Consider the following 17383-nt stretch of genomic DNA (forward strand, 5'->3'; position numbering starts at 1 on the left):
GTCCCATGATTTTAAACAAAATTTTTGACAAGTATCCGAGGTTTTGGAGTTGACTACTAAGCTTCTTATGTGCAAGACGAGATGAGTAGGTTTATCATAGGGATCCCTTGATTTAAAGGGTAGTCGGATCATCACAAGGTCTCCTAGGCGATACAGAACCTTATACTTGTGCTAGAAATACAGTTACACAGTTCTTTTTATGAGTGACCGTAACAGAAATTGTGTTGGGAATAAGGAACAAACAATTTTAAAGTAATGGTATATCCGTATACAACTATATATATCAAGTTCAATGCGAGGGAAGAAACAACTTGACTAATGCAACTAAATGTTTGCCTCTCCATTGGCATGGAGATCATCTTCTCCAAGTTCATCGCCTTCCTCCCATAATTTGCTCTTTCACTAAGGTTAGTAGTTGAACAAAGTTTTCTTCTTGTGCTACCTGAATGATAGATCTGTTTAAACACGGTAACAATCAGATTAAAAACTCAGAAGCTGAATAACTGGGTTCTACTTCCGAAAACAGTAAAACCAGTATCATATGAGTGGTAATAACCAACAACTGCGAAGAGAAAACAACTCCTAAGCTATCAACTTATACAAACGTGGGAATCCATCTCGAAGAGTAAAGATACTCAAACAAAACCCATGGTAATCATGGTAAATACAGTCCAAATTGGATTTGAACCAAACATCTTTGATACAATCTCTCGGAATTTTGTTGTTATAATTCCATGATGACTGTGGTGTTGTAAATTTGTTGGTGGTAAACCTAACTTCTCCAAGTATCTAGAACAATTATAATTTTTATACAAAATCCTAGCATGTCAAGGCGGAATGTCTCTGGTCCTATCTATCATTGGTGTGAAAGGGAGGTGTTAAGCAAATATCTGAAATCCAGTGAACCGATTCCTGAGATGAAAGCTACGAGAGATTCACTTCTTTTTGAGGGCCAAGCAGCCCTGATAGAATACGTTGAATCTGGTAAAGTAAAGGTAGCAGCTAAGATTTGTACAGGTTTTCCAGCCTTTGAATTCCACTTTGGATCTCCCGCACATGAGGCTTTCCCAAAAGATATAGTGATTGCTGCAGCACCCTCTAGTAAGAAAGAGGCTAACTCGATAGCTCAACACCTTTCATTCTTGGTACGGGCATAAAAATACAAGATTAACAGCCTAACCTAATATGTGTATTAGTATACTTAAAACTGTACAATGATTTCATCGTCAAAGCTCCTTGGCTCTATTCTTACCAATCAGTGTCCTTATCTCTTAACACTATCATCATCGACGACAAAGTATTTGTCCCTTGCTTATTTAGATTTTCAGTTCACCTAACACTCTAAGGGTGTGTTTGGATTGAGGGATTTGGAGGGAAAAGAAAGGGAGGGAGGGTAGGGGATATAAAATCCCTTGTTTGGATAGCAAATGAGGGTGGAGGGAAATTGAGGGATCCAATTTCCCTCCTCCAAGCCTAATCAAAATCTCTCCACAATAGGCAAGATTTGGAGGGAAATTATATCCACACCCCCTTTCCTCCTTTCCGCTCCCCTTCCCTACCCTCCCTTTCCCTCCACTTCTGTTATCCAAACACACCCTAAGTGTCACCTAATACTAAGTTTCTTGCTCGTACTGCTAATTGTAGTATAGTTCTTCAGCTAGGCTGTTATGCATAGTAATTTGACATTTTCCAAGTGTTTAGCATGTCATGTACTGTAGTAGTCCTAGTTCATCATTATACACCACATCTACTTAAAACAGCTATCTAACACCTGTATCTAGCAGTTATACCTCCATGTACCCCGGATGCATTATTCCTCAATGCCTACCTATGTAAAAGTAAAACACTCGACACCCGGAGTTAAAAAGTTATCGGGACAAAAATGTTGTTGATGATGCAATGTTACTAGGTTTTTGTCGATTCTATATATTGATATCCATAAAGCATTCTTGTAAATTCTCGTCTAAATTCTCGTCAGTTCTTACTTCTCACTACCCCACTTAACAGAAACACTAATAATATGTGCAACATTTATGTATTGTATCCCTCTAAGTTCTAACCTTCTTGATACAGAGCTTGTTAATTGAATATACTAACCACAGTAAACCTATCTAGTCACTAAACTTGCACGAAACTAGTGAACCTAGTTACGAAACCTGCTCGACACTCAGATATGGACACTGGCATATGACACTTAACACTTCAAATTAAGCCAAAACCTCAAAGAGTTCTCGTAATACAGCCAAGTCCGGTATGTGAACACACACGCGCGCATATTAGAGAAGTCTAATCTTTAGTACCCTAGTTTGTAGATCAATGGTGTAAAACATTACTGCTCTAAGCACTCAAGAAGACATTCAACCGAAAAAAGCAAGGCACAAACCCAAAAAAAGAACATGAAATCAAGCCAAGAAACAAGAGTACCTTCAAGGAATTATCCCATGATATCAAACTACTAACTCTCATTACCCTTAGAGCTCCTAAACTCCTTCTTAAGCTCAGTAACCCTCTTCATACAAGCGGCCTTCGATTTCCCGGGTATAGCGGCCGCAATCTTCTCCCACCGCATTGCCACCTCCTTAGGAAACGTCTTCAGTGCATTAAGCAAAGCAATATCCTCACCAGAACTCCAAACAACCACCTCTTCATTCCCTTCCTCCAACCTCTTATCCACCGGCTTTCGATCCTTCAAGAACTTTGAATACGAGTCGGAATCATCGGGTTTTTCCTTCCCTAATGACTTTGCCTTGTTAATCACACTCTCCACACTATGCCTACCCTTAAAAACCTCACTAATTACCTCCCATCTCCTACTTTTTCCAATTGGGTTTTTCACTAATTGCTTCTTCAACAACCCTAAATCCTCTTCACTCCATTCTTTCTCCTCCATTACAGCACCGCCATTTCCATCACCATTTCTCTTATTTTCAACAATTAAACCTGAATTCTCACTGTTCTTGACAAAATCAAACGACCCATTTGAATTAACCTCAGAAAGATCAGATCGTTTACCTCTATTTCTCTTATTAATCGGCTTTTTCTTGGATTCATCTTCATCAATTGATTCAATTTGAGTGGGGAACTCCATTGTTGTACCTTGCCCAACTCTTATATCTCCAGCAGTGAGAGAAAGAGGAGCAAAGGGGCCAATAAGGAAGGAGAGAAACAGCCATAGGAAGAGAGGATTGAGGATCTGAGAATGGAGGAAGATGAAGGAACAACCCAGAAAAAGGAGAGATATTGTGAGGGAGATTATGAGTAATGGCTTGTTGTTTAGATAGGGTTTTGAAGCTGAATCAATGGAGGTTGATGAAGGTTTTGAGCGTGATTGGAACACGATTCTTGGTCTCGATTCATCGTACTCGTCTAAGAACTCCATTTTCGAAGATCACTCAGATTTCTGTGTTGATTTGTTGTTGCAAAACTTATAGGTTACGAGTTCTAGACCTGGCAAAACGGGTCAATGGGTTGGGTTGGGTTCGGGTCGGGCCAATTTGGGTCAGGTCAATTCGGGTCTCTCGTTGAATTCGGGTTAGGACATGTCTTTTCGCGTTTCAGTTCTGTTTCGGGTTTGTTGTCGGGCCGTTTCGGGTCAAGCGGGCCGGGTTGTTTCGGGTCGGGTCAATGAATAATAGAGAAATAGTCATTTCAAGTCTTTTCGGTTCAATTAGAGTTATATTTTGTTGGGTCATTTTCGGGTTTGGTGGTTCGGATCGCCAATACGTGTCAAGACAGCTCAGGTCATGTTCGGGTTGGGTCGGGTCGGGTCAATTCGGGTTTTCGGGTCACATTCGGGTGATGTAGTTCGGGTTATTTCGGGTCTCGTGTTAGCTTTTTCAGGTCGGGTCAATCGGGTCGGGTTGCTTTTGCCAGGTCTAAGTGATGCATAATATGGGTTACGTTTGGTAAACCCAGGTGCATAGTTTTTCGTCAGTTCCACCTAGACCTGGCAACAGCAACCCGATCCGATTGACCCGACCTGAAAAGACTGACCCGAAACCTGGAGTGACTCGAACTACATCACCTAAATATGATATGACCCAAAAACCTGAATAGACCCGAACTGACCCGAGTTTTCTTGACCCGTAACTGACGCGACTCGAAAACGACCCAATCCGAAACCACCAAACCCGAAAATGACACGACAAAATATAACTCTAATTGAACCGAAAAAACTTAAAATGGCTATTTCTCTATTATTCATTGACCCGAAAATGACCCGACCCGAAACAAAATGATCCGCTTGACCCAAAATAGACCCGACCAACAAACCCGAAACCTGAAATGACCCGTCCTGACCCGAATTAACCCGAAATCATTGAGAGATCCTGTAGATACCCAGTATCTGTTGAATCCCCAACAAACACCCGATGATTATCAGACTACAACATGCTTAAGAATCGCTACATTTGATCGACAATTTCGTATAACTGCGTCGGAAAAATCAAAACGATTTCGAAAACAAAACATTTTCAAAACATTTCAAAAGTACCTAAAGTGTTTTATGCACGATGACGGGGTCGCAATGAAACTAACTAGAGTCAAAACCGACTCCAAAATTCAAATCCCGACTCCAACAACGAGTTAAACCGAGTCAAATATAAAATAACAAACATCACAAGCCTTCCATGCTAAGTATACACGGTATATTTGATGGTCAAGTATAACAATCATGACATACAAAACCTAGGATAAAACAAACTACAAATCCAAATGCGTGATAGTGACAAGACAACTTGAAGACTCGCGGACATGCTTGCACGGTTGCGCGTCTTCAAGCAGTCCATGTGGCCACATCGCGCAAAACGCACACAACCATACAATCCTCTATATATACCCCTCAAATCCCACCATTTGAAGGCATGCGAGCAACCGCCTCCTCTTTTCTCCCTTAAAATTCTAGACCTCGACTTCCCGAGTCAACAAACGACACGTATTTTCGACCTACCGATTGAAAATACGAGCCATACACATTGTTTGGTACTGTCATCATGCATTAAATCACTTGACTTACCACTTCAACCAACTTCAACATCACTAAACAAAGCAACATTCAATACTTTACAAAAACGGTTTTAAATCGAATTTTCCGACTAAACAAGTTTTTACACTGTCAATTTCTCGTCAAGCAACCTAGCATGTAAGTATGAAGGTGCAATTAATCCTCTTCTTTCATGTTCTTTTATCTTTTTTTACGAATTTAATATGCTAAAACATGCATAACATGATCCAAAATACGGATTGTTTGAGCGAAAACTGAGTTTGGACCTGAAGCAGAAGCCCCTAGTCACAACTAGGTGGCTCGCGCCTCTTCTGGCTCCCCAGGTCAGAGCTCAAATGTGTTTGAGTTCATATTTCCCTACCACTTGATCCTTAATGGCTACTTCGTCCCCCAGGGAGAGTCTGCCTTTACAATGGCTTCCCCGAGCCAATATACGACCCCATAGCAAAGGTCAAGCATCCGGGCGTTGAAGTCTTTCAAGACTGCTATTTCATCCCCAATAACACCAATGCTCCACCCCTTGCCTAAACGGGCAAGCTGTGAGCCTCCTTTTCGGAGAAGACAACATCAAGCACCTCAACTACGAGGACATCATAAACATTTCTCTCAAAGACAACCTGTTCGACCCCACTGCCTTAATCTCTGATGCAAACCAAGAAAAAGCTATCCAAGGCTGAAGGAAGACTGTCAAGTGGACCGACCGTCAAGGCCGCATTCTCAATATCACAACTGGAGAAGACCCCATGTTCAAGGAGGGAAGCAAAGACGAGTCTGAGTCTGAGTCTGTCTTAGGTCTTAATGCTCCTGATGCCCCGGAAAGTCGCTCCTACTCCCGCAGAAGGTAGTAACCTGGAACTTGTTCCAGGGGCCACCTCCTCTACTGCGTCGCCTCTGACTGTCCATGGGATGTCTGTCCTATCCGAGCGTTTCACTCAGGTCGACTTAATGAATGCTAAGTTTGCTTACGACTCGTCTCAATTTAACTGCAACGCAATTCTGAACGAATATGAGGAATTTGACTTGAGTGACTACCCACCTCACCTAGCCAAAGAACTCGACAAATGTGAACATAGAACAACCATCATTGAGGAGACCGAACCCATCAACGTAGGGACCGACAATACACCTAAAGAGCTTAGGATAGGGACCACCTTTGATCCCTCGGAAAGACAACAATTAATCGACCTTTTTCTCGAATACAAGGACGTGTTCGTATGGTCCTACAAAGACATGCCTGGAATCGACAGAGAGATTGCAGAGTACAGGATACCCATTAAGCCCGAAGCTAAACTCATGAAACAAAAGTTGCGCCGCATGCGCCCTGAAAATCAAGGAAGAGGTAGACAAACATTTCAAAGCCGGATTCATCAAAGTTTCCGAATATTCTGATTAGGTGGCTAACATAGTCCCCGTGCCCAAGAAAGCCGGGAAAATTCGGGTTTGCGTCGACTTCAAACACCTAAACAAAGAAAGACCAAAAGACGACTTCCCTCTGCCACATGTTGACATCTCGGTAGACAACACCGCCGAGCACGCCCTATTATCATTCATGGACGGGTATGCTGGGTACAACCAAATCAAAATGGCCGATGAAGACATGCACAAAACTGCATTCACTACACAATGGGGTACATATTGCTACACTGTCATGCCCTTCGGCCTAATCAACGCTGGAGCAACCTATCAAAGAACCGCCACTACTCTCCTACACGACATGATGCATAAGAAAGTGGAGGTATACATCATGATCGTCAAATCAAAAGAGCGAGATGGCCACATCGGCGCCCTTCGAAAATTTTCGTTCGCCTTCGGAAATACAACATGAGACTAAATCTTCAGAAGTGTGCATTCAGGGTCATCTCCGGAAAACTCTTGGGACACGTCGTCAGCAAAAGAGGGATCAAAATCGATCCCACCAAAATCAAGGCACTCCAACAAATGTCTCGGCCTAAGAACGAGAAGGAGATTTGGGGATTTCTCGGTCAAGTCCAATACATCATCCGCTTCATATCCAAACTCAATATGATCTGTGAACCTATATTCAAGAAGCTCTGCGCCATCGATCACACCGATTGGGACGATGATTGTCAGAAAGCTTTCGACAGGATAAAGGAAATTCATCCAAACCTCTTGTCTTTATGCCACCCCAGCAGGAAATTCCGTTATCCCTATACCTGACTGTCACCGACACAGCCATGGGAGCAATGCTGGCACAAACAATCGCCGGCGAAGAACGAGACATCTACTACATTATCAAAAAGTTCATCGAATACGAAATAAGATACACCCAACTGGAAAAAACATGCCTTGCCCTGGTTTGGTCAACAAAGAAGCTACAACATTATATGCTTAGCTACACGGTTCACATCTACTCCAAGATGGACCCCATCAAATACATCTTCGAAAAGCCCATGTTAAATAGAAGGCTGTCCAGGTGGACACTCATGCTATCCGAATTTGATCTTAAATTCGTACCTCTCAAGGTTATCAAGAGAAGGGCAGTCACTGATTTCCTATCAGAAAATCCCGTCAATGACGATCCAACGACCGACACACAGCCACTCCCTGACGAGGACATCCTTTGTGTCGACACTGAAGCATGGGACCTATACTTCGACCCTGCATCAAACCTGAGAGGTTTCAGGGTAGGAATCCTTCTGATATCGCCAGAAGGGGGACACGTTCCGATCTCAGTCAAACTAGACTTCGTCGTCACTAACAATGGCGCCGAATACGAAGCATGCCTCATCGGCCTATAAGCTGCATTAACACTTGGCATTAAAAGGTTGGGAGTCCACGGCGATTCCTCACTCATCATCAATCAAGTGTCCGGATCCTGGAAAATCCGAAGCGACAACATAGCACCATACCAAGAAAAAATTAACCATGAGGCCGAATTCTTCGACCAAATCTACTATTTCCACTTGCCACGGGAAGAAAACCAATTTGCCGATGCCCTGGCAAAACTTGCTGCGCTCGTCAACATACCTGACGACATGACATCCATGCCCTTGTGTGTCGAGAGAAGGAGTGAGCCAACCCACATCTGCGCTATCAATAACGATGAGGAAAATCATGTCGAACCTTGGTACCAAGCTATCCTTAACTACAAAACAAAAAACGAATTCCCTCCCAACTCTGAGACAAGAGGACAAAGAGCCATCCGTTTACTTGCATCACAATTCGTGATAAATCAAGAGGCAACTATACAAAAGAACACCCAAAGGGATCCATCTCCTTTGCATGGAATAGGTCCACGACGGAGAATGTGACTCTCATATGAACGCAATAATACTAGCCCGAAAAATCATGCGTCTAGGCTACTACTGGACCACCATGGAAGCCGATTGCAGAAACTACCTCAAACATTGCCACAATTGTTAATTCTTCGCCAACATACAACACATACCACCATCCCTTTTATACACCCTGGCCTTTCTCGACATGGGTCATCGACATCATCGGCAAAGTCAACATGATAGGCACCAAAGGACATTGCTTTGTCCTCGTCGCAATTGACTACTTCACCAAATGGGTAGAAGCATAATCCTATGCAGTCTTGACCGCCAAACAAGTGGCCAAGTCCATCCAACACAACATCATCTCCAGATATGGGGTACCCCATGCAAGAAATCATCAACGACCAAGGCTCTCACTTCCGGGCGGAAGTGCGAGCATTGTTGGACAAATACATAATCAAACGACACCGATCATCCCCAAACCAAGGAGCGGCAAAGGCAGCAAATAAAACACTCGACACCATCATTAAAATGATGTAGGACAATTACCGCGATTGGGTGAGCAAACTCCCATTCGCACTCTGGGGATACCGAACCTCCATTCGAACACCAACCGGAGCAACACCCTTCTATGTAGCATACGTTATGGAAGCAGTACAACCAGTGGAGTTGGAAGTCCTATCTCTATGCATCCTACTAGAAAGTCAATTCCCTGAGGCAGAATGAACCCACCGAAGGTTCGAGCAACTCACACTCCTAGACGAACGACGACCCAATGCCTTGCACAACGTCCAGCTATACCAATGACGTATACAACGAGCATTCAACAAAAAAGTCAAACCCTAGAAACATCAAAGAAGGCGACTTAGTCCTCAAGTCGGTTCAAGCACCGTTACCCGTCGATCCGAGAGGAAAATTCAAACCCAATTGGGCCGGGCCATACCTGGTATAGAAAATCCTTTCCGGGGGGAGGGGGCGTAGTGAGATTGAGTGACCTACACGGGGAGGACTTCACAAACCCCACCAAGCTAGACCAACTCAAGAAATAGTACCCTTGAACCTTAGCACCAGCAACCAACGACCGTTCCCCAGTTTCACAACTGGTGAATGTTCTGATTTGAAATTGCATGTTTAATCGTGTCTAAGTTACGACACCTTACCATGTTTCCAGCAGCCTTTAATCTGTCAAAGGCACCATCCGTTTGCACAACCAAACAAAACATCTGAACTACGAGAATGGTTTGATTTCACCTCTTCAGGTGAATATGTAGGCAGTTCTTTCTTACGCAAGAAGAATACAACCACAACACCCAAACAAAAATTCACACCCCACCAAACGAAACACCTGAACTACGAGCATGGTTTGATTTCACCTCTTCAAGTGAATATGTAGGCAATCTTTTCTTACACAAGAAGGATACAACCACAACCCCAAACAAAAATTCACACCCAACCAAACAAAACACCTGAACTACAAACATGGTTTGATTTCACCTCTTTAGGTGAATATGTAGGCAGTTCTTTCTTACACAAGAAGGATATAACCACAACACCCAAACAAAAATTCACATCCCACCAAACAAAATATCTTAACTACGAGCATGGTTTGATTTCACCTCTTCAAGTGGATACGTAGGTAATCCTTTCTTACACAAGAAGGATACAACCATCCCCATCCCAACACACGCAAAAAAACAATAACCCGTATCAACTTAAAAAAAACCTCTCCTTTTAACAAAAAACGAAAAAAAAACGAAATAGGCCTTTTTCCCTTCCCACAAAAATCCCCTTTACATGTGTAATGTTTAGGATAATTCAAACCGAATTACCTCTACATGATGGATGGAGAAACAACGAGTGTTCTCAACTTTTCTTTAGCACAACAATCCTCTTATTTAATTAATAATGGGAATGATTACAAACTTGACAACAAATAAAGTTAGGCGAGTCCACAAATTGCCGAGCAAGAGTGTCGATCAAGACATCACACATAGTAATACTAACACATAAAAACACACAAAACATAGCTAATACAACATAATAAAACACACACAAACGCTAATACAACATAATAACAAACGGGTAATGGAGGTCTTCACTCTTCCATTCTACCCTTGCCATTTCCCTCGGGGTACATCTTCCCCTTTTTCTTCTTGATAGCCAGCCTAGCATGGCCTTCCTCTTCAGAACGGATCCTCAATGGATCCGCAACGACAACGGCACTCGGGTTCTTACACGACTCAATAATTGGCCCAAGCCGAGCCCACATGCGACTCACCATCTCTTTACGACCCAAGCTCCTCTTCTTCGGTGGCCTCACCAACTCCGGGTTTGTATCATCACCAAAGTCATCAAAGTAGGCGCGATTTTCCTGCTCTCCTCCCTATACTTAAGGTCGACGACTTCATCTTTGCGGCACTTCGACCTTTCCTCCAAGGTTCAGGCTCTTGACCATTTGACATAAGCGGGAGTCACCCATGTCGTTGAAGCAGGGTTTGGTACCTCCCAAGTCGGCCGAGTGGCACACCACCTCTCGAAAGCCTCCACAAGCTCAGAGTTTCGAAAAACACTCTCTTGGAGGAGTCTCTTGAGCGGGCACCTTTTGTTGATGGCCCATTTGCCTCATAACCTTTTCCGGATAAATGAAGGAAGCAACCTTCAAGCCCACAACCATCAAAGAACAAGGAGAAAAGGCCGGAGTGGGGAACCCCGTAAAGAAACTTAAGTGCCACCACGACATCACCCAACGAATATGAGGACCGCCCTCCTCCACCATCGTTGAGGTCCAATAAGCCTCGGCGGACGCAAAGCTATCCGCATACAACTTCTTCCTCATAGTAAGATGGCAGACGGTGTAAGAAGAAGCATCAACCGGAGGCTCAACATACCTTAGCCTCTCCATGAGCCATACTTGGAAGATCCTTGGAGATCTAAATGAAGGAGCTTCTCCACAAGAACTAACCACGATGGATCCCACCCATGCTCCATTTTCTCAACAACATGCACAAGGGTCATGCTACCATACCATCTTGGCCCCTCCTTCATCAAATCATCAACAAGGAGGTAAGCATGCACTAGGCAAAAGGCAAGATCCCTCCTCCTAGCCACCTCCGAGATATTGACATCCAAGAGGTTTGAGAAGATGTTGATAAGAGCCAACATATCCACACCATGGGGAGATAGGACGAAGTTCAATTGGCTCGTCGACAAGCCCAACAGAGAACGAAACTTCTGCTTATAACACAACCGAGTTGGAGGAAGCATCAGAGTACAACTCGGCCACCCTTCTATAGCACCCATTTCTTCGAAGAGGGCAAATTTCACCTTTCGGGAAAACGAAAATTAAACATGATGTTTCGAATCCCAAAAACGAGAGCATGCTTCAAGGAACGAGGATTGCACCTTAACTTGACGGAGCACCAATAATTGACCAACTCCCATTGCAATGAGTTGATACTTCCCGGGAGGCGATAAATCCCGACACCAATGTCGTAACCTATTTTCGAAAGTATCCATGAATTATTTTGTGGAAGAAGAAAAGAAGGTTTTCGTAGAGATGTTTTTCGTGTTTTGGATGATGAAACAATGAAGCACAAACATCCCTATTTATACAAAACAATCAGCACCTTTTTTCGAAAAAAGGGGGAGGTCCCTTGCATCGCCCAGGGGCTCGCGCCTCTTTGGGTTGTTTCTAAGGATCCACGCCTTGACTTGTCCTTATCAAATTGTGCTTCTTTCTGACGCATCGTTTTTCTCGCTTTAAGGCTCGCCCTTCTTCAGGCTTGGCCGAAATTTTTTGTGTTTTCTCACACTCACATTTCCTTGGATTCACGTCTTACGAAATTCGACACGGTTTTCATGACGCAGCTTTAAACATACGGGTTTTCTCTTCTTTTTTTAGGGGGGAAGGGCTAGTCGCCTCGATCCGCGACAGATCGTTTCTATGTCAGTTGAAAATTTTGAAATTTTTTTCGCATTTCCGCAAAATTGATACATAACATCAATTTTTCTCAAGTCATTTTTGCAAATCCGAGTCTTGATCTCGCTAAATCAAAATCAGCACACCCACAAAAATCAAAATTAATACATAACATCAGTTTTTCTCTAGTCACTTTTGCAACTCCGAGTCTGGATCTTGCAAAAATCAAAATTAACACACTCACAAAAATCAAAATTGATACATAACATTAACTTTTCGCAAAACACATTTGCAAATCAAATCTTGATCTCGCAAAAATTAAAATCAACACACTCACAAAATCTCTTTTGAAATTCATCCATGGCGGTTTGAGTTTTAATTTTCGAGTTGCAAATCAATTCTGGCAAAATTCGATGCGATTTAATTCAAGCATGAATTAATTTCCCGAAATTTCGAAACTTTTCAATTTCAAAAGAATTCCAAACGTGACGTCTTGTCACTGAATTTTCAAAAATTATTTTTTTAACAAGCAATTTCAAATTTTAACTTCGAGTCATCTCAATTACTACAAAAATTATCTTGAAATGCCACCATTTCTACACTAACGATGCAGGAACAAATGCCGAAGCAAATGGGGAATCAGCCGTTCACCTGCTTCTCCGAAACACAACACAAAAAAAGCCAAGCACAAACAAACTACAAACCAAAAACACATATATACAAACTGGCTTACGCAAAATACATAAACACATATTTGATACAAACGACTGACCATACAAACAGGGTCCGACACAAATACTTATCATACAGACACTGGCCAAAAAATTGAACTGGGGCTATCCGCCACCTACCAAACTAAACACTCCCCATCCTTCTGACTGGAAAATAAAGGGAGCAACATGAAAGAAAAAGGTGTAACAGCGGAAGCAGAGGTGGTTACCAAGACGATAACCCCTCTTTCCTACTCCGTAACAAAAAAAGAAAAAGTGTCTGGCAGATTTCGGATGACATAACGATCAGGAATCGTGACACAGTGCATTGACCCGATGTTGAACCCCAATCATTATAATTCAGTAATGATTGAAAAGCCACAACATAGCGCAACACGCTCGTGTTGAACCCCAATCATCAGACGTCCAACTCTCTAAAGACAACGACCTATGTTCAACACGTGATTTAAGGCCACCAGGAAGAAACACAACTGGACGAAGATAGGACGACAACTGTCTCTCCTCCCCCTCGAGACCTCCTCCTCCAAGGCCTCAGCCTCGGAACCAGCGGACCTAGCAGCCCCCGAACACTGAACTCGAACAAAAAAAAATAAATAAAAACAACAAAAACAACGTTAGCCTAAATTTTGGCATTACGACGGCACAAAACAGACAAAGCCCCAAAAGCAAAAAAAAACACCTGTAAATACAAAACAAAAGCAAACAACGGCGAGGGCAAACCCGCCCAACCCCATCCAGCATAAAAAAACTCACAAAAAAAAAAAACGACTCGCACTTCTTTTCAAGCAAAAGACGAGTCAAAGCAACAACAAAAAAACAGCAAAAACAACCCACAACCCTCGGGCCCACACAAGGCCTACAAAAAAAACATAAGCAACAAAAATTCCCGACACAACTGGGCGTTTTACACAGCTTAAAATGGGCAATTTTACGCCAAGAGCGAGCGCAAACAGGCCAAAATTCAAACTACGACCACAACAATGAAACATGACTCGGTCACGCCCCAAGACGACCTAAACTACCGTTAAGGTCTATTCTAAGCAAGGCGGCCCAGTTTGAGTCCTCGCCAGCATAAGACTGTCTGATAAAGGCAAAATGCGGAATTTTGCCCCTAGAACCCAGTGAAAGCTTAACATAGCAAAGACGGCCTTCCCCGAATACAATGCAACCTAGTGGGGCACACAATTCAAGCAAACAAGCACGACATTGCGAAATGAGACGGTTTCTTGTCTCATTCACGTTATTCGCACCTAGGGAGCGGGAACGAGGACCAAAATGCAAACTAAAAGCACCCCTATACTCCTAAACAAGTTTCTAACCTAATGCAAGCATCAATTCCACTCGAAAATAGGCAAAACAAAAACGCCCAAATCGATTCCTGTTTTGCCCTAGTTCAATAAAAAAAAACATAAACAAAATTGATGTGACTATTAATTGCGCACATTTAGTCCCTTAATTGAAATTATTTTGCATACTATTATAACATTTCATGGCCATTTTATCCGTAAAATCCTTTCTATTTTGCTTTCCTAGTGCATTTTATATGTCTTATAGAAAAGGAGATAATGAGGCGGAATGCCTGTATCTCGCGCATATTCGAAAGCTTGTTGACGATCTTGGATGAACTAGCATGAAGAAGAGGCAAGAATGATGACCAAGGATGTAGGAATAAAGAGTATATAGAAGCATCATAGGCTTAAAAGCAAGAAAAAAGGAAACATCAACTCAACCCGCGCGGGTCAAGCTCAAGTAGACCGAGATACAGCTCAACCCGCTCGGGACAATATCAACCCGCTCGGGTTGAGGCTCAGGTTGCACATTTTTCACTCGGGACGAGCGGATGGTTTGGCAGAATGCTTTTCCTTGCTACATGATCCGCGCATGTCCCTCGAGAGTTGCAATTCTCTACTCAACACTTAGCATTGTTATTTACTAATCTACTCTTGTTTAACCTAATGATGTACCACTATATATACTCTATTTGTAATAATCAAAGGATTAAGTTCTCTTAGATTAGATTAAGCTTCTTTAGATTAGATTAAACCTTCATTAGGATTAGATTAGAATAGATTAATCTCAATCATTCCACAAAATTACATATTAATCTTTCCTTAATCATTGTTGAAGTTTATTATTATTGGGTAATTGAAGATTATTGGGTTATTATTGGAGAATTGACAACTCTTCATCAATCAATCAAGTTTTCTTCTATTATTCTTTGCTTTATTATTTGGATCATCTCATATAGGTATAATCCCTTTTACTCTTGTTTAATTATTGTTAATCACATCATTTATTCATCATGTTTTGCTTTGTTAGTATGATTGACAACCTTATTAACATGTTAAACTTGATCATGAGTGAGTAGTCCTCTTGCTAAGATTAATGAGGAATTAGGGGAAACAAACATGGGAATTGATCTATGCTTAATCTATTACGTTTTCATAATTAATTTGCTTGCTTGTTGTGATTTCAACTTATGCACGTGTTATGTTTGATGAAATGCGAGCCTATGAATCCTTGAATTTTTTGATCCATCCCTTATCTCTTCAATGAGGCTTGTAAGATATAAACCAACTCGAGCCTCATTAGACCATGCATAGAGTTGAATTGGAAGGATTAAGTCGACTTGTAGGTGTTGTACAGTCTAGACGACTCGGCTCCGGGACCCAAACCTTCTTAAGGATTGTAAGATATATACTAACTCGATCCCATCACAACAATAAGTGCTTGCATCTAATTGAGAACATGTTTGTATGATCTACTCCCATGAATTCCCAATGAACCATGATATCCTAGCACTTTTAATCATTTGTTTACATCCTTCCTTTTGTTGCTTGTTTACTTTCTATTGCTTTTATTAGATTAGAATTATCAACCCAAATTAATTGTGACAACCCTAAGTGCAACTACAATTAGATTGAATAATTTGAATACCCCGTCCCGTGGATCGACCCCGACTTGCTTGCTATGCTAGTAGTTGGGTATAAATTTGTTTGATGACGGACAACGACCCGCTCCATCAAAATGGCGCCATTGTCGGGGACGGTGCTGTGTATTTGGATCGTTCTTTTGTCTAGTTTTAGTTGTGCTTCTTCTTAAGGGATCTTGGTTCCTTGAGGATTTTATTACTTGTACTTGCATTATTTTATATGTTTAACATGTCTACATTCACTTTTTGGCAATATGAAAATGAGTCATTTGATAAGTATATTGCAAGATTTGAAGATTATATGACTCATGCTTGGCATCATGGTTTTACTCTTTCAAATTATGAAACATGTTGTGTTGTTTATAATGGCATGAACCTTGAAACCCGCAACTTGGCATTTCACTTGAGTGGTGGTAGGATATGTGAGATGAGTTGTGAGGAGTTTTGGGAATTTATTGAGTTCATGGCCACCCAATGTCTCAAGCAAACTATACATGACATATTTGAGAGTGCCAAGAAAGGTATAGAAGCGATAAAGACCACATTTCAAAAATTCATTAAGGATGACTATGATGAAAATGAGATTTGTGAGAATGAGACACCTTCCTATAACCTTGAGCCTACCCACTATGTTCACAAATTTGCCCCTCCTTGGGAAGATAGAGTGCTAGATGAAGAGAGTGATAATGAGGAGGAGTACGTTCTTGATTGTGAAACCAATGCTTGGATGCCATCATCCTACTCTTCTTGTGTAACAATGAACCCAACTTCCATGGAATTTGATGTTAATGGGCAAAGTGAGAGTGCGATGGATGTGAGCTTGAGTGAAAACTCACCCTTTGAGGATGACATATTCGAGGGAGACAATTGTGTTGAACTTGGTGAACCTTGTTATGACAACTCCTTTGATAATGGACCTTGTTGGGATGAGGAATATGAGGACATTTGGGAACCCCAAATAGACACCCTTGGAATTACCTTAGATGATAATGAGAGTACTTGCATTGAATGTGGTGATTTTGACTATTTGGAGGACAAGTTGAGTGAATTGCCAACCAACTACCCATTTGATGTCCCCTCTATCCATCACATCTCTTATGATTTTTGTCATTGTATTCTTGATATGCTTGTTCGGTCTTTTACTTAGGCATTTTTCAATTGCATAATCTTGTGTTGCTATGCATGCCTATTCATGTCCCACTCCCAAGAATTTGACCGACTTCTACGTGCTTTGAGTGCTAGTGATATTTTGGCATGAATCTATTAATTGGCAATCTTTGGTTTGATGAAGTTCCTCAATAACCATTAACTTGTATATATGCATTTATTGTAAATTTGCATTCATTCATTCATTTAATAAATTGCATGAGAGATGAAAGGGAGGGATCTCATATTTTGATTAAGCTTTTTGAAGGAAATTGATGAAATCGGGAAGGTAGCAAATGTAAAGAAATGAAAAAATGGAGAATTTGGGCTTGTGCATATCCTACTTATCATTATAAAGGTGTTGGGTCGGAAATTGCTTGAAATCTGTGCATCCCGACAACAACCCGTGCGAAT

General features: G+C 41.8%; 1 protein-coding gene across 1 annotated transcript; it reads right to left on the minus strand.

Annotated features, from left to right (window-relative positions):
- Window positions 1-146: 146 nt before the first annotated feature.
- LOC141638540 (transcription factor MAMYB-like) lies at window positions 147-3422 on the minus strand. Its single transcript, XM_074447951.1, has 2 exons — window positions 2425-3422; window positions 147-455 (listed from the first exon to the last, which is right to left on the minus strand). The coding sequence occupies exon 1, from the start codon at window positions 3377-3379 to the stop codon at window positions 2456-2458; it is 924 nt and encodes a 307-aa protein (XP_074304052.1). The 5' UTR covers window positions 3380-3422; the 3' UTR covers window positions 147-455; window positions 2425-2455.
- Window positions 3423-17383: the final 13961 nt, after the last annotated feature.

Source organism: Silene latifolia, unplaced genomic scaffold (assembly GCF_048544455.1).
Source record: "Silene latifolia isolate original U9 population unplaced genomic scaffold, ASM4854445v1 scaffold_20.1, whole genome shotgun sequence".
NCBI classification, from domain to species: domain Eukaryota; kingdom Viridiplantae; phylum Streptophyta; class Magnoliopsida; order Caryophyllales; family Caryophyllaceae; genus Silene; species Silene latifolia.

Bases quoted from the DNA above. Each gene is read 5' to 3' on its own strand.
- LOC141638540 (XM_074447951.1), bottom strand. From the start codon at position 3,379: ATGGAGTTCTTAGACGAGTACGATGAATCGAGACCAAGAATCGTGTTC.